Here is a 22,393-nt window from a genome sequence, read left to right as displayed (position 1 = left end):
TTAATGGCTCTGGGGATCGAAGCGACGTGCAAGTCTTGCGTTTCACACGCGGCCTTACTTGCTGGGTAGGGGCCTTTTTCAGTGGAGTGCATTTGTGCCGTGGTTTCAGAGATTTCTAACAAAGCAAATGGTCTCATTCCCAGCCTGTATGAGGGTTGAAGCCAGCCCCAGCTCAGCTGGTGACTGCAAGCAACTGGGTGAGCCAGATGATGATCTCAATCATCTCACATTAAGATTGCCCACCTAGTTTACCTAGGGAAAACCATAGATGTGATCTTTTTTGATTTCAGCAAAGCTTTAAGTACTGTTTCTCATTACAACTTCCATCTGGGCAAAGCGCCTGACATAATGCTAGACAAAAACACAAAAAACACAATGCAGTGGGTGAATAATTGGCTGATGGGTTGAGCTCATAGGGTTACTGGAAATGGTATTACATCAGGCTGGTGACTGGTCACTAGTGAAGTTCCATAGGACTCCATTTTTTATTTTATTTATATTTATTTTAAAGAATAATAAATTCTGATGGAACCAGGGCTATCTCCAGCATGCAGTAATCCATACCATCCATCATCTCTCCTGCCCTGAGAGACTCTTATGGCAGGTGGAGCCCAAAGTCATGGACTAATGAACTGCACAGACGTTATACAGGGATGGCCTACAGAGCAGAAGAATGATAGGTGTGTGTATAAATCACAAAGCAAGATAGGCAATGGCAATTAGTTGGGATTATGGGAAACTGTGAGATCTGAGAGTGATGTAAACAGTATGGAATAAGGGTAGATACTATCTTAGTTTCAGCTGAGATAGCTTAGTTTTAAGCCCTTTCTCATATGTCTTCCCTTCTAGACCCTTCCCTTGTAACTTCATTTGAAAAATTTTTTTCCATAGCTCTTTTATGGGGAAACACAAGGAATGGTTAAACTTTTATTGATTAACACAACATTGCTTGCACAAATGCATAAAATATAATTTAAATGACAAACAGAAATGCATCAAGAATAAAGTGAACATTTAAAACAAGTGTATTTTTAAAAACGTTTATTGAAATGCCTTCATTGCATCATGCAGGATACAAAAATCAGGATTAGAAAACCTTTATAACTATACTAAGAAGTAAAATCAAGATACGTCAGGGAAAAATAATAATTACATATACCAAAGCAATTTATTCTGATAGTGTTTTAAAGTTGTTGGATTATAAACTGTGATCTGCACAGATGATAACAGTTATCTTGTGACAACTGTCCCTTCTTTCATGGTTCAAGTCAAAACTGACAAATGTCATGCTAGAGCAACCATATCACCTGTGTATACCATACAAGGAAGAGTGCATCCCCTTCTTAACAGATACAGGGTTGAAACAGTACAACAAAAATATTTTGCCAGCAAACTTGTTTTGCTTTCAGTTTTTCATTTGCTTCATCAATAGCCATTACCTTTTCATCGTGAAAAATGTCTTACGTGCTTTCTCTTATTACACAAACAAATTACATAGCACAAGTATCGATTACTGAAATAGAACCCCATTAAAGTCGAAGAATAAGAGACTTTCTTGAAGTTCAATTCACCTAAGTTTTGCAGTATTTCTCAAGGATTTGGAATTTGGAATTTTTAAATAGGAGACCACTGTATCCTCCATGTTTTTACTGTCTTTGGAGTCTCAATCCCCGATACTTAAAATTTTCATGCTATTTATCCATACACTGCTCAGTGTAAACCCTTAGAGCTTGCCTTTCCATTTTTATTCTAATAGCATTATTCTGAGTAGATACACTTTTTAAAAGTCTCCTTGGCTAAAAACATTGCTTAAAAAAATTTTGATAGGTAGATACTTCAATGCTTGCTTCATGGAGACCAACATTTGAGGTTTCAGCCAAGTGTTCATTTGGCACAGAGAACGATCAGAACCACATCAGGTGGGTCTTGACTACATAAAATCGCTGCAGTGTCCAGAATCCGCTCAATCCATTCATCACGGAAGACTACAAAAGTCCTCCTACTGACAAAGTTAATCCATGTTTCCATTTCTTATCCTTGTGGATAAATGCATCCTTATAAAGCTGTCCTTTTCTTGTTGAGCTTCATAGATATAGACTTAAACCTTACAGTCAGTATCACTGGGTGGTTTAACATGGTTTTGTACAAGTCATGAAGAGTTTTGGCACTGTCCCCCTACAGGAAGTTAAATACAGCTAACAATCTGAAATATTACAATAAGGGAGTCATATAACTCTTTGGCTCTGTTGTAATACTTAACTACTAAGGCAAGAACCGTGTGTACCTTAGGGCAGCTTTTTAATTCATGGTTTTATAAAATACTTGACTAAAAGTTTTTAAAAGTCACCTAATCATCTATAAATGTCAAATGTGGCATATTAAAATATATGCTATTACACCTTTTTGTTCTGATACTAGAATTTTTGCATACTGATGAGAGAACACACATTTGTAAACTATTGATGAAGATGTTCTCTGTTTAAGACAATTGGTACAAAATTATCATTGAATCAAGATGTCATATAAGTGGCCAGTTTATTTGTTTCGGAGCACTGTGACTTTCTCAAGAGCTTTAGCTCTTTTGTGTCTAGAAAGATCAACTAAAATAAGTAGCAAGTCCCCCTTTTCAGTGCATTTAGAAAACCCTTCCATCCTGAGGCTTTGGCTGCACATCATAAGGAAGATATTTCAGAGTATTCATTGTTATTTTATGTGGCTTTTCAGATTTTACTACATATGGCTGACTTCATACATTAACGTTATTGCAGTATGCCCTATTGCCCCATTTTGTTACAACATGAAGTGGGTGTAGCCTTCTGCGCCTGTAACAATAACATCCATCCATATCCTCATGGCTTCTGGTGTAGGAGCGACCATATAGTATATTCGGTCATGTGTCTTAACACTGAAAGTGAGTAGTGGGTTGGGACTCTAAAAGAAAAAAAAAGCAGCAGAAAGAAAGATATCAAAGCAATGAAAAATCAAAGCTATTTATTGGCAACAGAAATAAAATTACTTACAAGGAGATTTAGGGCACGGTTAAGGGGGAGAAAGGCACTGCACCCTACACTGCAGCACTGGGAACAAAGATGTGTTTAAAGTATATGCAAATCCAGTATCAATGTTTTCATATTTCCATTAGACTATCACATACCAGTACAGGCGTCCAAACTGCTGCTTCATGCCCAAACAAGTCCCCTTCAGCAGGGATTATGTCCAACGGTCAAAACCACTTTGGCTTTCACAAATCCACACATTAAAGACATTCAGGTTGTTCATATTCAGACTGATCATCTAAATTGCAGATGTGAGCAGCACGTAGCAGGTACCTCCCTCCCTATGATAGCTGCATGCAGCCATTTCTTAAATTTGCCAGAGCTACTAATTTTAGTGGCAGCAGACTATGGCACTCCTCACAGCAGATGTCAATGTGGGGCCATCATGTGGCAGGAAGGCTCTATTATCTCTGCTTCAACAGTATAAAAGAACAATGCTTATCACTGCTCTGGCCTCATCTTCCTTTGCCTCCATTATGTTTTATTTTTTTGTTTGTTTGTTGTTTTCTATAATGTCAATGCCCTTTGATTTTACTGCAGTTGTCATACTTAGAGTACTGCCATATACAAGATACTCAGCCAAAATAACAAAGCTTACCTTATATGCATTCTTTAGGTGATCATAATAGACTTCTTCAATAGCTTGAAAATAAATTACCCCTTTTAATTTAGTTTCATGTTTATCTGGAATGGAGAAGAGAGAAGAGTTTTTGAAAACTGATACGGATGGTTCTTCAAGAGGCAAAACATTATTCAGCATTTTCATACACGTTCAGCAGATAAGTAACTGGATTAACACTTCTGCTTGTGAAATTCCCCAGAAATCTTCAGTCTCTCAAGAGATACACTTCCTACTTGCTCTTCTTTTCTGCCTGCTTTCTGAGGAAAGGCTTCTTCAATTTGACTGTTTTTAAGGCAGACTTCCAGTTCCATGAAAACCAGACTTCAGATACTGATGAAGTCTTACAACACAGCTAGCAGGCTAAGGCCCACAGTTTTCCTTCAGGGGAACACTATGAAAAGCAAATCTGAAATACAATTTGACAGCAAAAGCCTTACATTCGCTTAGCACTTACTCTTATAATTTACAAATGCTTTTTTGTAAGTCTACTGTACAATTAAGATGTGGGCAGATCCTCACTCATACAAGCAGCTGCATTTTTGCCCAGCTAGTACAGAATTCTTATGAAACTGTTTGCTGGACTGGAGTCCTTGTGACTTAGGAGAAGTTTTCTTTGGTAGCTGAAGTTGCATTATGGCAGTTGTGCAGCACTCAAAACCAAAACTGTTAACTGTTTAAGAAAAAAAAAAATCATACCTGATGAGGACACTACTGTATGTTATAGGCTTTGCTAACCAATAAACCAGATGTTAAGAACAAAGTAAAACGGAATGTTTGCTCATCACATTCTTCCAAGAATTACTGCAAATTTGTAAGGAATCATCACTGGGTATGTAATTAATTCCAACAATGTATTTTTAAGATGATGAGCGATGCATAACTTTTAAGTTCCTCATGACTTGCTGGAAAGCAATAATATCATAAAAAGAAATGGAATTGCTTGGGTTTTTGTGGTACCAGATGTTCTCTTGTGATGTTTAAAAATTACCATTTTTCTGCCTTCCTCTGAAACTTACATTAAACTTACGTATAGATTTGCACAGCATTCTGTGAGATATGCAAGTTCTTAAATTCCAAATCTGGTTTTGACCTAAGGTAACAATGCAGTGTTTATATAATGGCTCCAGTTACCATAACACATTTTAGTCTACAGAAAACTTAATTGTTACAAGTTGTTCATTTTGAAATTCCTTAGACTCTCAAAACGTGGCAAATGCCAAGTCTACTTTTTTTTCAAGGCATTAAATACCCTGAAACACTTCTCAGCACATCAGATTAGGGGTTGCAGAAACATTTGGTTTAATTTTAATGGTAAATATCATAAATGTTACTCTTCTACAAAGGGTACAATAAATTGTTCTGTCATTACGGGAAGTATGTAACATTTAAAAATAGATTATGTGGAGCCAATATACTGTGTACTAGAAATCTAATGATCTTTCTTCCTCTTCTTGCGTATCCAGGTCTCCCTCTGACTGTTAGGCACTACTGCATCATTTGGCAATTAGTATTAAACTCTATAAGAAAGAACTGGACCATCCCCAAGTGTGCAAGTAAAATACTCAATAAAATGGAAATATAAGTTTTACTTGGGACTCCCTGTATGTTCATAACACAACTGAGTTGAGAGGAAAATAGAGGGACAGATGTAGCCTAACATCGATTCCGCAACCTACCTGCATAATATGTAAAAGTCCTCTTGTTTCTGTCAAAAACAAACCATCGTTTTTTCCATGTTTTAATTTTCCCTCCCATCTTAATCAGAAAGCCTCGGCAGGTCTTCTCTGTGAGGGAGATGTGGTAACAGGTCTCTATGTTGTGACCAGCTGTTTCAATATGACTTCGTAGATCAAAGTCTTCCTTTCTAATGGGCAAATAGCGAGTCAATGGACGAGCCTGCAACAAAGGAAAGAAAATCTTATTATCTGAATGGAAGTCTTCACTTCTCTTTCACCCTTTCTAGTACAAGGTCTACTCATCAACTGCCCATACATTCTCACAATGATGATAACAGAAATAAGTTCTGCTGCAGCCTGTTTTCTTTAAATGAAAGATCCTTAAAAATTACTTTTAAGAAGTGTATGCACCTTTATAGAAGTGAATTTAGAACATGGAAGTCTCCTGAAATCATCAGTTGATAAGCTGGCAAAACAGAATAGCTGGTTTAGAACTAAAATATGCGTTAAATGTGAAAGGGGTGTTAATGCTTTATATGAAGTGTGAGAACTTCACTGGCAGGAGGTTAAGCAAACCTATTACCTCTCTGGGCTAGATACATCTAACTCATCTAAGTGCTAAGGTATCTTCATGTAAATATAAATAGCAAGAACATACTATTATGGGAAAATTAGGAAGAAAGAGTGAACTGTAACCTAACAAATACTGCTGTAAACAAAACAGAACTACTTTTGAACTAGTTAAACATGGTATCTGGTTTGCAGTCAGCAATACAGTACAGATTGCTGAAGTGTATCCCTTTGCAAGAGATAGCAAAGCAGCACAGGAAAGGTGCCTCATTCTTGGTCACAGTTCAGGACAATGTCTGTATTAAGGCAGACAGGATAAGTTGGGAGAACAAGTAGGAGTGATTTGGGATCTCTGCCAGCTAAAAGGGAGCATGCCTGCTTTCTATACCTAGAGGGTCTAGGCACAGAAATTCATTTTAAATGCAGAAGACCACTCATTTCCCAAGGCTCATGCTGCAGTCAGGGCAGACATACAACATAGGGCTGTTCAGAACAGTAGCCTAGGTTAGCTGCCCTGAATGACCCATGCAAGCAGTTTCTGTACACTGACTTCAGAGAACATTGATAACCTAATCTGCCCCTGTTCCACGCCTATAGTTAGCATTTTAAATACCACTGTGAGTCACAAATCTAAGGGACTTTCTCTCATTGCATTCACTACAACTAATCTCTTTGAGCAATGGAAGCTGTGTTGCCTGCAAGAACTCTTAACACCCTTCTAAAATTATGCAGTCTTTTATGATACAAGCTGGAACTAGCTTTGGCAAGTATGGAGTTCCTTCCCCTAGTTGACATTTCTAACCATCAGGAAGTACAGGAGGGAAAAACTTTGGAAATTGGGTGTCACTGTATAAAAGAAAGAAAAAAACAAAGAAAATGATCACTCTTTCTGACAGGTAGGTTTTGTCTTCCTGCCAATCTAGACTATTTGCTGTGCCATGCAGATCCTCTTAATTGTAGCTGAATAAAGAAACAGGTGTCTTTATCTCTTTTTATTTATTTTTTTTTCCAGTCAAACATTTGGGAAGCAGCAATTCTTTAGATAGAAGATGCTGAATAGATCTAAGCTAATATTTAGTTTTAAATAAATACACGGACATCTAAGACTCCAATGGCTCAAACATACTCCTAATGACACAGATGCACCTCAGAAATACTAAATCCATTTATTTAAATGGAAGTCACTCTGTTTACCATTTGCAGAAGTACACTCACTTCATCTATAGCAGGAGTCCTGCACCAAAAAAATTTCACGTCAATGTATCTCACCTGTGCTCTTTGTTTCTCTCGTATCTTCACTTCTTTTTCAATTAGTTTTTGTCTCTGGCTAGTTTCTTCTTCCAGTCTTTTTTCCAGTTGCTCTCTACGACGCTTCTCTTCTTCCAGAGCTCTCTTTTTAGCTTCCATCTCCCGTTCCTAAATAACAGGCCAAATGCAGGACAATTATATGTGAAACTGTACCTCATATGTCATTTCTAGCTAGGATTAAACTCCTTTTTGCCTCTTTGGTCAGCAGCAATATACATCCAGCAAAGTGGACTAAGAACAGGAATTAGAAATGCAAATATCACCACTCTAGAAATGATGTGGCCCTGCATGTGGCAGGGGGTTGGAGATTCATGATCCTTGAGGTCCCTTCCAACCCTGGCCATTCTATGATTCTGTGACTCATGCACTTTAGATATTTATAAACATTGATCAAATCCCCTCTCAGTCTTCCCCTCTTTAGGCTGAACAGTCCCAGGTCTCTAAGAATTTCCCTTCATGTCCCTTGGCCTGCTGGCCATGCTCTTTTTAATACATCCTAGGATACCGTTGGCCTTCTTGACCACAAGGATACACTACTGGCTCAGGGCCAACTTGTTGTCCACCAGGACCCCCAGGTCCTTCTCTGCAGAGCACTCTTCCAGCAGGTCATCCTCTAACCTGCACTGATGCACACAGTTATTTCTCCCATAAGCTTGCTTTTGTAGAACCTCATCAGGTTCCTCTCTGCTCAACTCCGCAGTCTGTCCAGGTCTCGCTGAATGGCAGTGCAGCTTTCTAGTGTATCAGTCACTCCTCCCAGCTTTTTATCATCAGCAAACTTGGTGAGGTGGGCTCTACCCCTTCATCCAACTCACTGATGAAGATGCTGAACAAGACCAGATCCAGCACCAAATTCTGGGGAACACCACTAATAAAAGGCCTCTAACTAGACTCTATGCCACCGATCACAACTCTCTGAGCTAATCCACTGAAACAGCAGTTAATGTGTATGGGATCAACTATGTAGCATGAGAACAAAACCAGACCAAACTAAAGGAGGAGAGGCAATTCTTTTAAGCCTCAATTAAGAGTAAGCTATTTAGGGTCCAATCTTTAGGAAGGTATTACCTAACTAAAATGTCCATTCCTATTTTTACTCATAAAATTTAACTTTACCCTGGACTCAAGCAGCCTAGTCTTTTCAGCATGTGCTTGTTTCAGAAGTCTCTCCATCTCTTCTATTCTTGCAACATTTGATGTGCTAGCGCTGTATGGAAAAAAAAACAACAAAACACGAAACAAACAACAATACAGCAGTTATTTAAAGGAATACTTGACATTTAAAACCGCACAAACCATTTGTGAATTGAGTTGATACTTTTCTTATCCAATTCAGTGCAGTGGCCACTAACAGAAATGACTTATAAAGTGTATGATACACATTCTCCACATGGAGTTGTGAAAAATATAGACTCAAGTACTTAAAATGGATCCTGACAGTCCACTGTGATCCATCATTTTCTCTCAGATAACAGAATATGGATGAAAGCAGTTATTATGTTCTAACAGAACATGTTACTGATTGTCAGAGGTTGCATGAGTAGCAGCTAAAAATATGATTTAGAACTTTCTGGCTATGGACCATCCATTTTGTCCCGCTAAGCTCATCATCAGAAAATACTTGATGCAAATAAGGTGGACTACTAAGTATCTCTAAAAGCTATTCAGTGACAGAGCAGTGTCAGATAGTGTCTGGTAGTTAAAATAACTGGCAAGCCAAGGAAATAAAGGTGATCCCAAAGCGTGCTAGATCCTGGACCATCACAACATAGCTATCATCTTTGCCATTTTGGCTCTATCTTGCAATAAAAGGGTGCTTGTATGACACTTTCAGCTTGCTGTTAAAGGTGGTGTCATTTCTGCATACTGGACCCAAAAGCTCTGCAATGGTATCTCGCTTCAGAGCAAAGGGATCCTAATGTGTAGATGATAAACAGATTTACAGTGCACCCTGTAGTTGCTGCTAGATCACCACACAGGCTCAGTACACAGACTTGCTACATTTCTAGCCTCAATTTATGCGATTTTCTCATTAAATCTTATTTTACAGATTTACCATACTCACTGCTGTGGAATGTTCCAGCTTAATGCAATGATTAATTGTTCCCTCAAACACTTATAAATGCCTTAAAATGTCACAGACGCGTGATGTGCAGAATACCTTTCATGCCCTTTGATTCATAGTGATGTTTTGCTTAAAATATAGGCACCCTAGTGTTTCACAATTTGATGCTTTAATTAATAATTAATTAGTAATTAATAATCCAAACAAGCCCAACACAAAGGAGTGATTTCCTATTTCATATGATCTGTCAGAATTTTAATCTGTTGAGTAAACTCCACTGTGGCTCAGCAGATACTCATTTGATAATATAGAGGTTGTTCTGTACTCTTTGAGAAGGTGCTTCCATCTCACTCTTCATTTCCACAGGAAGATAAGTATTTAGGAGTGGAAGTATTCACTTCAGATACTCTGCTAGCATTCTGAAAAACCCCTGCCAAAATGCATTCTCTTTCTTGCAAAGGGCACTATCTCGTGCCTATAGGCAGCCAAAAAGCAATACTATGCATCTCTCTTTCAATACATATTTTGGTGCTTCATCTCAGTTTAACAACTTGGCATTCTTATGACATGCACTCTATTTTATTTTTTATTTTATGCTGTTCAGGAAAAACAGTTTATATTAAATACTAGCTGTGTTGTCATTGCCAAAGTCAATAGACAATGCAAGGAAACTGAACGGGTTCAAATGTTTAGGGCACAGAGAAACTTGACCTGGGGTTATTCTGAAAATGCTAACTGATCACTCAAGCAGCAGTGGGTGCCAAGTGACATGTTTATTTGTGCTACTCACTAGCACACAGACTATGAAGGACTGAGATACAATGGGAACAGTGCAAATTCATTCAGGCCACAAAAGCAACAGGGCCATAAGCAAAAATTTATTTATTGAATTTTAACAAGCAACCTGGAATTTGATTAATTGAAGTAGGTTTTCCCATATAAAAATGGGAAAATGCTTCAGCTTAGTTAAATTCTTTCATCTTTGATGTACTTATCACCGCAGAAATAATTCCCAGCTGTGTGTGGCTACCAGAAACTATCTATGTATCTATTTGAAACAAAAATCCTCAGAACCTGAGTCCAAATGTGATTTTGCAAACAAGCAAAATCTTAGCCAGCAGAATCCATGCCATGGGTATTTTCTAAGCTCTTAACATTGCAGTGATAGACTAAAAGAGGAAATCTGTGGGTTGATGGGTTCCTGTGGTTACAGGAAACAGATGCTGAATAAAACAACAGCTAGCCCAAAAAGCCATCCTTGTGTTCACCAGAGATTCTGAATCCTGTGAGGATGTTTTATTTAATTATCAGCCTCCACTGATGCTTGTGAACCTCTTGGCACAGAACCGTATGCAGAAAGGAAAGCACATTCATTAAAAGCAGACTGTGAGAAGAAAACTGTTGGGGCACAATTTTGAGACTCAGTTGCTTTTGCTTTTTGCTTGCTTGTTTTTTAAATAAAAGTTCTTAATTTTCCTTCCAACTGCAGCATCTGGGCTGGCAGTCTCTGAGGATAAGAAAAGCAGTGGAAAGCTCTATGCCTTTCAGTATCAGCTCTTCATTTCTACTGACCCAGAAAAGAGAAGGCAACAGGCAAAAAGAATTGCCAGAGGATTCCTAAGCATTTCAGCATAAGCATCCAGCAAGTTAATATGCTGGACATACGGAATGAATGTACTTCAGCCCTGGCAGATATCTTAAAAGAAATTTCCTCTCACAGGAAGCTCACAAATTATCCCACTCAGAAAAGAGTGTCAGTGATTTCATCATTGATGCTCAGGACAGACACTGATTTCTGAGTGGCCTTCCTCATTTCAAAGTCTCTCCAATTTTTTTTATCTTCCATCTTTAAATATGTTTAAATATTGTATGTTGACAAGACAGTCATTATATCTGAAGGCTTACACAAATATTATATCTATCTAATGATCTTACATTTTTTCTGCCAGTTAGCAGCAATTACATTACATGGCATCAACATTTACAGGTTCTCTTGTTTAATTATAATCTTATGACCATCACACAACAGAAGTGAAGATTATTTACCTGGAAATGTTATCTGGTGAGCATGCTGATATGCTTGTCTCCATACTGTCAGAACTGTCTAAGCTTAATGTATCAAAGGCATGGTCCTTGTAGCTACGATCTGGGTAATGGAAGCTATTCAAATACACGTTGGATTCAGATGCTGTTCTGCTGTAGAATTCAGGAGATTTCTGCCTTTGGTTTTCACATATACGTTGATGGTTATACCCTGTAGAGTTCAGAGGAGACATATATATTACACAGAAATTCTGTGACTTAGCACAGTGTGTTAAAAGCACAAGCATTTTGAATACCAGCTTAGATTTAATTGTTCTGTGATCAAGATACTATCATGACTGAATTAAGGCCCTTAAAAACAATTTTTTTCTAAGACAGACACAAACATACGCAGGTGAGTGCAGCTGACTTTTCAAGATACATTATTGTACGTATATTTAAAAAATGTAATACACATAAACTAGATGTAATCCTGAAAGTAAAGTAGCTGAATTCAGAATTAGCACCAATTAAGGTCTTAAAAAAACAAGAAACTCTTGATACTCAAAGGCTTTATCAGTTTTTGTTTGGCTGCTTATTGAATGTGCATTACTTTTTGTCTGCTTGGGGAACTTTGGTTTCTGATAACTGTGCTTTCAACTTTTAGTTTCAGCTGAAATAATACAAGCTACCTGTCACTTCATCAGTTACTAGCATGGGGGTACTTCCCTGGAATTTTGAAACTGCAGTGCAATCCATGGGATTAACACAGATCCCTAGAGCTCAGTGACTTGAAATAAAAGCATAAATGAAGTTCTGCAATATTTAAGTTCTTTACTCTTTAGTTTTTCTATGAAGTCATCCCTTTTAAAAACCCACCCTTCTTGACCACAGAGAATTTCTTTTTTTTTTTTTTTTTTTTTTTTCCAAGTCTCCTTTATAAACATTTCTTCCAAATTATTTTTATCAAACTTGTCCAATGTCTTTGGTAAATAAAGCAGCATTATTTATACAGACTTATAGAAAGGTTTTTGAGTTTATCTAATGAAGAGCAGAGTAGAAAGACAACTGTCGTCTTAACTGCTCACATTATTTTAGACATTTTAAGGTTCAATTTATATGAATGCAACTTCACTGCCCACCTTTTCTTTGAATCCATGCAAGAACAGCACTTCTTCACAGTTTTGATGCTAAGAGTTTATAGTATTCTCTGCACAATTCTGACCAAAATGAGCTTGTGGCTGAGCTGGCGACTAAGAATGGCTGTTAGACTAAAGGAAAACCTCGTATTCAGGCAGGAAAACAGATTTAAGTAATACACCATCATGGGAGATATATGGACAAATATCCAAATGCAGCACTGTTCACATACTGATTTTTACAGGACACCATCAAGATGCTGCTTTTAGGCATTTTAGGAATGCTCTCCTGCCTTATTCTCTACATGAGTTTACTCTATGTCTGCTATGTTCTGGGACATGTCAGAGCAGGGAGAATTTCACTTCAGGGGCCAAAGAACCACAGCTCCACCTTAGAAAGGTTGTAATATTCTCCAAAGAGAAGTGTCATAAAAGCATGACTAAAGCTGTGCAATTAAAGCATATTACTAAGGAAATGATGCCTACAAGCATTCCCGAGGCAGATCAGTTCTTTCCTCATTCGTCCACTGCACTTCCCTCCATGCAGTACAAAGACTTTCTGCAGACAGTTTAGGCTGGTTTCCAATGAACTAATAGAATTGTACTTGCCATTTGGGAAACAATACATTTCAGTTTAAGTTCAATTGCTCTGATTAGTAAAAAAGATGAAAAGGATACAAATACACCTCAGCATTCATAGATAATAGCATCACACAACACAGATGTTACTGATTTACATGTGCAGTTTGCTTTCCTCCCATTATTATGGCAAATGCTGCTGTTATGGCAGATACACAATTACCTTTCACACTCGAACCTTTGGAATGACTAATTGCTCCTGTGAAATGGTTTTCAATTATTCATGATGGAAAAAGAGAAAGAATAAATTACTGAAAGAAACTGCATTCAAATGAATGTTTTTTTACTAAGCTTCTGCAAATGTTAGTTTCATAGTTTATATAAATAGTTTATATATAAACAAGCCCATCTTAAAGGTACAGAGCAAAGTATCGCTTTTACGCTTTCCCTAAAGGAAAGTCAACTTCCTAGGAAGATAAAGAACCTGTTTTTAAGTAAAACATTAGTCAGTTAAATTTATGCTATCATGCAAATGTAACTAAACACTGCAAGGCATGTCTCTATACAGCACAGGGATTTGGCTGCAAAACGGCATGTGCTTCCAGAAATGATGCAGAATGCAATGCCCTCATTTGCTCCTCGTGCCCTAGGGAACGGGCAGCTCACGGCTTGGGATGAGCTCTGACTGCCCCCCAGATGCCTCAGTCTCATTTCCAGCCTCATTCACACATCACACGTGCCAAATCAATTTTTTAAAGAATTAACTGCTCAGGTGTCTACTCACACAACATGCAATTAAAAAAATTAAACTCCCTTTAGGAGCCACTAAAGGTTACTCACAAGCCACTGCTGCAAGTCTAAGCTAATACAGGAACTAAAAAAAATGTTTCCTGTTGCACAAGTTTGCATTCCCTATATTAAAATAGTAAGCTTAATGCTCTTAATAACCATGCTGTTCAGCAAAATATTACAGATATCCATCCAAATATCCAAAGCCATATCATAAAAAAAAAAAAAAATTGTTAGTATTTGTCACATAATTCCAAAAATAACCCAAATACACCACTACAAAAAATTCATGGAGAGGTCAGAACTACAAGCAAAAGCTGTTATTAACAGCAACACTGTCAAAGTATGATAAAAAACAGTACTTCATAAAATAAAGGCCCAGGCATAACATTTTATTTCCATTCTTCTTCTTTTTTAAGAACTGACATTAACATGTCAAAATATATATTTTTTTTGTATGGAAGCATGCCAAAGTAGGAAACTCAAGTCTTCCTTGCCATTGTCACCTAGAGATCTGCAAAGAATTTCAGATTTTCTGCTCTACTTGTTTGGCTATGAGCAAAGAAGCAAAAAATTAGGCCTGCGCCAAGCTGCAGCTCTGCAGACATTAGCACTACTCAGAAGTTTTGTTGTGACAGTCTGTTTGACACTAAAAAAGAAAGAATTTTTGAAGAACCATCATTATTTAACAATGATGGCAAAAATTTCCAAAACTACTTGACAGTGCGGATGCAATCAGTACTTTTGCCAAATGACAATAGTTGCAGCCAGAGAAAGGGATGCTTTCATACCTTTTCTAGCTTTTCCTGAAAAAAGAGCAAAAAGAAAAAGACTACTTTGAAAAGCTCACAGTTTGTCTTTAAATATAGACATTGCCCTCTGTCTACTCTTTTTTGGTAGAGCCTAAGAAGCATATGAATAACCATTTTGCTGGTACCCAACATGTGTCTCAGCACTGTGCCCAGATTCCTGCCCAGACAGAAAGCTGAAGGGTAGATTTAGACTAGATATTAGGAACAAATTCTTTACTGTGGGGGTGGTGAGACACTGGAACAGGCTGCCCAGTGAGACTGTGGATGCCCCTCCCTGAAAGCATTCCAAGCCAGGCTGGATGGGACTTTGAGAAACCTCGTCTAGTGGGAGGTGTCCCTGCCTATAGCTGAGGGTTGGAACTAGATGATTTTAAGGGTCCCTTTAAACCCAAACCATTCCGTAATTCTGATCATGTTTATTTCAGAAATAAATAAATAAATAAATAAAAATTCCTGCTGAGTTTCCATGGGTTCTGGTCTTCAACTTATTCACAGGCATTACTTGTTCCTGCGCAAAGAAAATCATGTTCAAACTTGAGTACCTCTTCTTCATTTCTTGACTTCATTTTTAACTTTGAATTATTAATCACAAACTTTTATATTCACTTCTTGGATAGGAGTAATAAAAATTGGAGAAAGCCAGTCAGAGAAAATTCATACCATTATTGATTTGGTAACTCTCCCGTAACACCTTTGACTAGCTGAGCTGCTCACTTCCTCCAGGAAATGCTGAATACACTTTCTCCAAATTTTATACAAACTCACTAAAATGCCCATCCTTGAAGGCGACTCAATGCTTTTCAGACTTGAGAAATGTGATGAGCTGCCACCAGCACTTCGGGAGCTCATTAGCCTTGTTGCACAGTGGTTCTCAACACCGCTGAAAAGGCAATGAATGATTAGTGGACTAGGTGACAGGTGACAGGACATGAGGAATTGGTCTCAGGTTGCTTCAGAGGAGATTGAGGAGGTTTAGTATATTTGGAATAATTTCTTCAGGGAGAGGGAATGGGCTGCCAGGGAAGTGGTGGAGAACTCATCTGGAGATATTTAAGACACGTATTTGTGGCACTGAGAGACATGGATTAGTGATATTGGACTCAGTGGGTCAGGTGGATGATTAGACTCGATGACCTTGAAGGTATTCTCCATTCTAGATGATTCTATGGCTGCATTACAGCCCATAGACTAGGACATGACCAGCCACCTGGCTGGGTTCTGCACTATAACGGGATACATAGGAACTTGGAGAAAGAGCAGTACAGAAACTTCTGTGATACACTGCTGACACAAAGCAGCTTTCTACAACCCAGAACCACTGTGCTTTAAGGACTAGAGAATGCAATTACACTCTTCAAGTGCTTCTGACACAAGTAAACTTTGTTGTTGAGTGCAAAGAGAATAGAATTGTAGAATGGCTTGGGTTGAAAGGGACCCCAAGCATCAAGTTCCAATCCTCCTGCCACAGGCATGGTTGCCAGCTGCTAGATCAAGCACTAGATCAGAATGCCCAGGCCTTAGACACCTCCATGGATGGGGCATCCACAGCCTCTCTGGACAGTCTGTTTTAGCACCTCACCATTCTCTCAGTAAAAAACTTCTCCATGTATATGTCCTTGTATTCCTGTACTCTTTGTGTTTCGATGGTCTCTCTTACTCTGCAAATCTGAGTTCAAATAAAGCACCTGACAGCAACATAATTTCTCTCTCACAAAGCCCACGTGTCAGAATAAGCTGTTAAGAACCATCCTCTTGCCCAGTATGAATCAATCACCAAAGGTTCTCTTTATAATTCAATATTTCCATTCAAACTGTTGAATCATTTAAAGAATAATGATCATCTTCCAGTATGGAAGGCAGTACAGCACACATACTGTTCCTGGCATATGACAAGCACTGTTAAGTGCCTTAACCAATACATCTCACTCTATCCTGCCTCACTTTTTTGTCAATCCATAATTCAGTTTTGGTTTGGAAAGTTTCTTTCTTTTTCACTCTAAAGATAAAAAATCTGCTAGGCTAATTTTTTAACTGTCTCTTGACAGAAATGGAAAAAAACAACGTAATAACCATTTAAAAAACTTTCATTAGGTTTTGTAATTGTGCTTTAGGCCAAACATCATCTTTTGCAATCATTTTCTAGAAATAGTCCCAATATAACATACAATTTTTTGCCATCAGAATTTAGTCAAGCAGTTCTTATTTATTTTCAAACTGAAATAAAGGGTTTTCAGAACAAGAGCATAATGATGAGACTCAATGTATTTTCAGGCTATTCCACCCAGGCAAATGCATTGTATCACAAAAGCTTTCCAAGCTGGGTATGAAGCTCCTTTTGTATTGCATCTGAAATATATCAAGCTACATTAGCCACCACAGCAGGTCTGTGGAGGGACTGTTGCACAAATAAAGCTCAAAAGGAACAAATCTCAACTGGAGCACATCTATGAAGTGAATGTAGTAAGTCATGATATCTCCTCAGCAAGTTTGTTCCTTACAAGCACTTAGAACTCCAGTGCGGATAGCTGCCTTCAGTTGTTTACCACCTGCTAGCTCTGACAACTCCTATAAAGACAGGGATGGATGCCGTTTCTGCTCCATCTTAGTCAGCACTAGGTAAGGCTTTCTTACACTAATTTTGTAATGATGCAGACACCAAAAAGAAAAGAAACTGACAGATGGAACTAAGGAGCAATTCCTTTTGAAGATGGGACAGTTACCAATAATGCATTTTGTTAAAGCAAAAAATTAAGTGCATCAATTCTAATAGACAAACAGCAGACACAGAATTTCACAGTTTAAGAGACCACATCTCAAAGATTAAATACTTTTTGCATTCAGAACTGTCACGTTCCTATTAGAAATATGCAACTACCTATGCAAGGTAAACATCTTTCTTATGTTGAAGCCCAAATATTTAAGAGAGGTTACAATACTGCAGTTATACATGCACCAAGTCATGATGTTGAATGACTGTCTAGGGAATTACTCTATCCAGGAAAAAATAAATGCCAGTGAAAAATGTTTTTTGTTTTGAAACTGCAAAATGAAAAGATTTAAACTAACTAAATAGGACAACGTGTAATATTTTTAATAAATTGTCCCCAAATGAGTCAAGTTAGCCAGTTAACTCAATGTGTATCCTTTTATTTTCTGCTGAGTATATTTGATGATCATATCCTTCAAATCTGTATAGGTGACTACGCCATAATCTTAACATCTTATTTTGGCTAAGTCTCTAAATGACATTGAGAGCTTATGTTTTTCAACAAGGAGCAATTTTTTTTTATTTTACAGCCCCATTGATTACAGTAATATCAATTTCACATTTATTTTCTGAAACAAACAAACAAACAAAAACCCCAAAAACAAGTGCTGGCTTTAACAGAAACTAATCAGTCTTACCTTTGTGCATCCTTCTTGATTCTGACTCTTTGGTCATGGTTGCCAGGCAGTGAGGAAGTACACTGCCACAGCTGTTGCTCTGTCCTAATGGTAAATGTCCCTGCAGGAAATTTATAAGTATGTGCTTAAAACATTTGTTGAATTAGCAACTAATGTTAAAATAAGTTGCTTTGTCCTTAGTATCACTGTCATCTCAAATGAGTCAGCCATTAATATTTTAGTTTTAAACAATCTCTAATATTAAACAAAAATGTTTGCCAGTTATTATCTCCCCCTTGCTTTTGTTTTTTTTATTTACCATGTCACAAGTAAGGAGTATTCTAACTTTGCACATAATCTTTACTGGCTAGAGGTTGAAAGGAAAGCAGCTTGCTGAGTCTCTACAAGCAATTCAAGCTAAACTGCAAGTAAAGTTCTTGAAATATATTGATCATAAATGTGTGATGACTATTATATCACCACATTTCCAGATGTGAATATAAAGGCTGGAAGCATGGAAGGTTTCATGCTTTTTCCCATGTTAACAAATGCAGATTTCTTTCACAGCCAACGTCAAACATGAATTTGAGGGATTATATGATGCTGCAGTGCTATTCAACCTTACCTCTAACACAGCATGCTGCTTATATAAAATTGGAAGGCTATTAATAGCATGCAGCTACGTACTTTAGATGTAATGCTTCGTCCAAGAGTAGAACTATTGAAGTGTGGTGACACAGTTGGAGTTGTTTTCTTGCGAGGCAAAGTATCACTCATGTACATGCATTCTCTGTGCTGTTTCTTTCGCTCTTCCAGATTTCTGAAATGCTTCAAATGTAATTTGTTGAACAGTTTTGACATAAGGAATTGACCTACTTGCTCAGTTATGCTCTATATGGAATATACTTAAGGCAATAGTATGAGATTTCACTGAAAAGAATGAAATACCTCCTGATTCACAGTGTTACATAGGATTTATATAAATATCACAACAAAAAAGCATGCTGGTTAAGAAAATACACTAAATTCATGTGCACTTTTTGTATACATGTCCCTGTATCTAATTTTTTTTTTTTAGATTTTTTTTTTTAACTCAAGTCCAGTGTACAACTAGAATCCAATTAAAAGAGGAAAAACATTTATTTACAAGTTATTCTAATGAACCGGCAGCTTAAAAACAATACAGCTTTTGAAAGGCATTGTTTGAATGTATAACAAAAGTTAATTTTAGGATTTCAAATGAAGCCAGTGGTATATTACTGTTGCAACTCTTCTGACAATTACAATGGCTCCTAAACATTCATATTTGCCTCTGGATGATTCATAGAAAGGAGATTTTTTTTAATCATTATCATTCTATAACCCATTGTATTCATTTTTAAATGAGCAGTGCTTTTAAGTTTAACATTCAGAAAACATCACAAACTTATCATCTACCACATCATTTTAAAAACTTCCCATGTAGATCAACTTCACGGCCACCATAACAATAACAAAAAAATCCCAACTTATCAGCTTTGAGTCTGTTACCTGCTGTTGCCTGCGGTGTTTCTTAGCTGGCAGAGGAGGAGGTGTATCAGATAAAGGAATAGGATCTACATGAGTAGCCATGACCTCAGGCCAATGGACTGATGGAAGTTGAGCAATAGAGCGAGGAGAAAGAGAGTGAGGAAACACAAATCCAGAACAGAGAGGTGATCTTAGCTTTATAGAAAAAAGAGAAATTACACACAGAGTTTTCTTTTTGGAATTGCTCAAAAGACACGGCACATACAAGCTGCAGTTTTAGCACTGTGTTTGTGGATCATTTAGCAGAAAAGATTTGTTGCATTGGAAATCTTAAGGCACAGCTATCTTTCAGAAGCAGCACATAAATACCAAATTTTTAAACTAGCTGCTGCCTCCTCACCACACAAAGGTAGGTGTGTTTACAGTCATAAGATGAATTCATTCTATAAAAAGTGGATTTATTAAAAATGCTGTAATTATTACAAAGGCAAACAGGGCACAAAGAAAGTGAAAAAGGAAAAGTAAACTATAGACACAGACTGGACAGACTCTGGAATAGCTAACATAAGTAAAAGTTACCCATCTCTCCCAAATATCCAAGATATACTTTCTTCTGTTACAGGAAGAAAAACATACAAAAGGAACACCTAAGCACCACTGAATGAGTAATAATTGAACGTGTTCACAGATCATATCTCCACAGGTGCATTACATTATAGTGTTTGACAGGCAAGGATTGTCACTTATTGCTGCTTGTGTCATAATCGTTTAGGTTTTTTGGCCTTTGAAGTCTCACCTACAACATCAACTGGACCATTACTCCAGCTTTGCTATTAAGCCATTATCTGATTTGGTAACTGGCAGATGAGAGTTTGCCTTAGGGTCAGTTTGTAACATGTTGAATTACAAAAAAAAAAAAAAGAAGAAGGGAAAAAAAAAAAGGCAGCAATGAAAGAACAACGCAAACAAAGGGAAATGTCTCTCAAACAAACCTCTTTATTTTGTGGCTGGCACGTCAGCACAGCCGTGGAAGGCTCAGTGGTACCTGCGTCAGCATCTGTGGGGGGCTGAGTGGAAGGGGATATATTCGTGGAATTGCCATACAGCTCACTAATTTCACTTACACTGATATAGCCCTAAAAGGAGGAATTCAGAAGTTAAAAGGAGCAAAAGCAAAAAGACGTGCAAGAGTATTAATGTTTCCAGTACGATGAAAGTTAGTTCAGAGTGATACAGCCAAATATTTGTTACCATTGAAATACTTAATCATAAATAAAACAAAATCATCATTGGGCTTCTCAAATGTTGAATACTTGGATTCTGAAAATTGTTCTCCATTTAATTCCAAATACATGCATATGATCAAAAGGCAAATATACATTAAGTGAACAGGAGCCTTCGGTAAAATGTAATCACCCTTCACGTAGCTCTCTCTTGGGATAACAAATGCAGAGTTTGATTTATTTCTTAACTACTTGGCTAGTTTAAGTGAACCAAATGACTAACAGAACTGAGAAGAACTAAGACAAAGATACGCTGTTGTTGTTCCCTACATTACTCTGACAAAACACCTTTCCTTTGCACTGTCTGGAAGTCACTTCTAAGTTCTTGACGTTACCAGGAAACTGATACAGTAGGTGTTGTCACTGTTAGCCCAACAGTCTTTTCAAATTGCCTCTCAAATAGCAATCACACAAGAGGTGACAGATTGAGAAAAGACTCAGACATTGGAGCATGCTTCTGCCTGAAAAGAACATTCATGCAGGCAGATTTTAGATATAATGGCAGAACACAATTACTGCAGGTGTTCTGGTGTTAACTGAATAAATCTTATCTAACAAATACAGTATAGCTTCTAATCCATGGCATATAGGATACCAGCTTGCAAAACAATGAATTGCCCTAACTTTAAATAATAAGAATGGTCAAGTGGAAGAAGAGTCACTGTTGAACCAATATCACAAAAATATGATGGAAGTACGCTTATGCTTAAACCAGGATGGTAAGCTGCTTTTAACTGAGAAAGTATCCAAGGCTCTTTGTTTCTTTGATTGCTCCAACATGTTGACAAGTCAATACATTTGTATACTTTGGCAACTGAATAAGATAAAACACAGATTGCTATAGTATTTCTTCTTCTTAAAAATGCATACAATTAGCAATGATCACAGAAGGCAGACTGACAAACATAAAAGCTCTCTTACCTATCAGCATAATTTTAAATATATTGTATCAGCTATTTTCAAGCAGATATACAATACTGGATAATTAACAAACTGTGAAACAACACTCAAGACATAGGAGTTAAACATCAATTCACATACCACTTGATCAAATATTAAATGAGGAGACCGGGTTTTCCTCTCTAAATATGTGCCCATATAACAGTAAAAGAGAATCCAGTATGAATAAATATAAATCCTGCTTAACCATATTGTAGCAGCAGTGTATTAATCACCAAAACTTGGCAAGTCTATGAATGTAATATTATGTTCATTTTTATAGACAATAAAAGCACTTTCACTGTTACATGAAAAAAATATATTCATTTCACACTCACAACACAAGTGGAGATTCTCCATGGCACTAAGTCAGTAAAATAAGAAGCAAACAAATGTCTTCATGATGTGTTAGCTCAGGCCTTATTACATTAGGTTAAAGAAATGGCTTCAAGCCAGACTAGAGATCCAACTCATTTTGCCAATACTGAACGTTCAAACAGCATTGATTTTTTTCCTCACTTAAGTACTGGGGTAAGTGCACTGCCTTAGCTTTGGGAGAGAGTTGCAAATGCATGCTTTGCTGAGGAGGGCATAGGAAATACGAGACCACAGACTAAGTTCTCAACTGATGTAAGAGCAA

The 22,393-nt window shown here is 37.4% G+C and overlaps 1 protein-coding gene across 11 annotated transcripts in view; it reads right to left on the bottom strand.

Moving 5' to 3' along the window:
- Window positions 1–1,026: 1,026 nt before the first annotated feature.
- PHLDB2 (pleckstrin homology like domain family B member 2) overlaps window positions 1,027–22,393 on the bottom strand; it is a 140,570-nt gene continuing 119,203 nt past the window's right edge. For 10 of the 11 annotated variants that reach the window (XM_042810690.1, XM_042810685.1, XM_042810684.1 and 7 more), the window contains 9 exons: window positions 20,524–20,667; window positions 18,710–18,850; window positions 18,044–18,143; window positions 11,344–11,551; window positions 8,349–8,439; window positions 7,194–7,340; window positions 5,355–5,574; window positions 3,655–3,740; window positions 1,027–2,931 (listed from right to left, as the gene is read on the bottom strand). In XM_042810690.1, coding sequence (XP_042666624.1) covers window positions 2,791–2,931; window positions 3,655–3,740; window positions 5,355–5,574; window positions 7,194–7,340; window positions 8,349–8,439; window positions 11,344–11,551; window positions 18,044–18,143; window positions 18,710–18,850; window positions 20,524–20,667 — 1,278 coding nt within the window. In that variant the 3' untranslated portion in view covers window positions 1,027–2,790. The remainder of the gene's footprint in view (window positions 2,932–3,654; window positions 3,741–5,354; window positions 5,575–7,193; window positions 7,341–8,348; window positions 8,440–11,343; window positions 11,552–18,043; window positions 18,144–18,709; window positions 18,851–20,523; window positions 20,668–22,393) is intronic. The other variant, XM_042810695.1, reaches the window with a different exon arrangement.

Source organism: Centrocercus urophasianus, unplaced genomic scaffold (genome assembly GCF_019232065.1).
Source record: "Centrocercus urophasianus isolate 14NV4802_14NV808 unplaced genomic scaffold, USGS_Curo_1.0 seq_12, whole genome shotgun sequence".
Taxonomy (NCBI): domain Eukaryota; kingdom Metazoa; phylum Chordata; class Aves; order Galliformes; family Phasianidae; genus Centrocercus; species Centrocercus urophasianus.
This window is presented reverse-complemented; position numbering and strand designations above follow the sequence as displayed.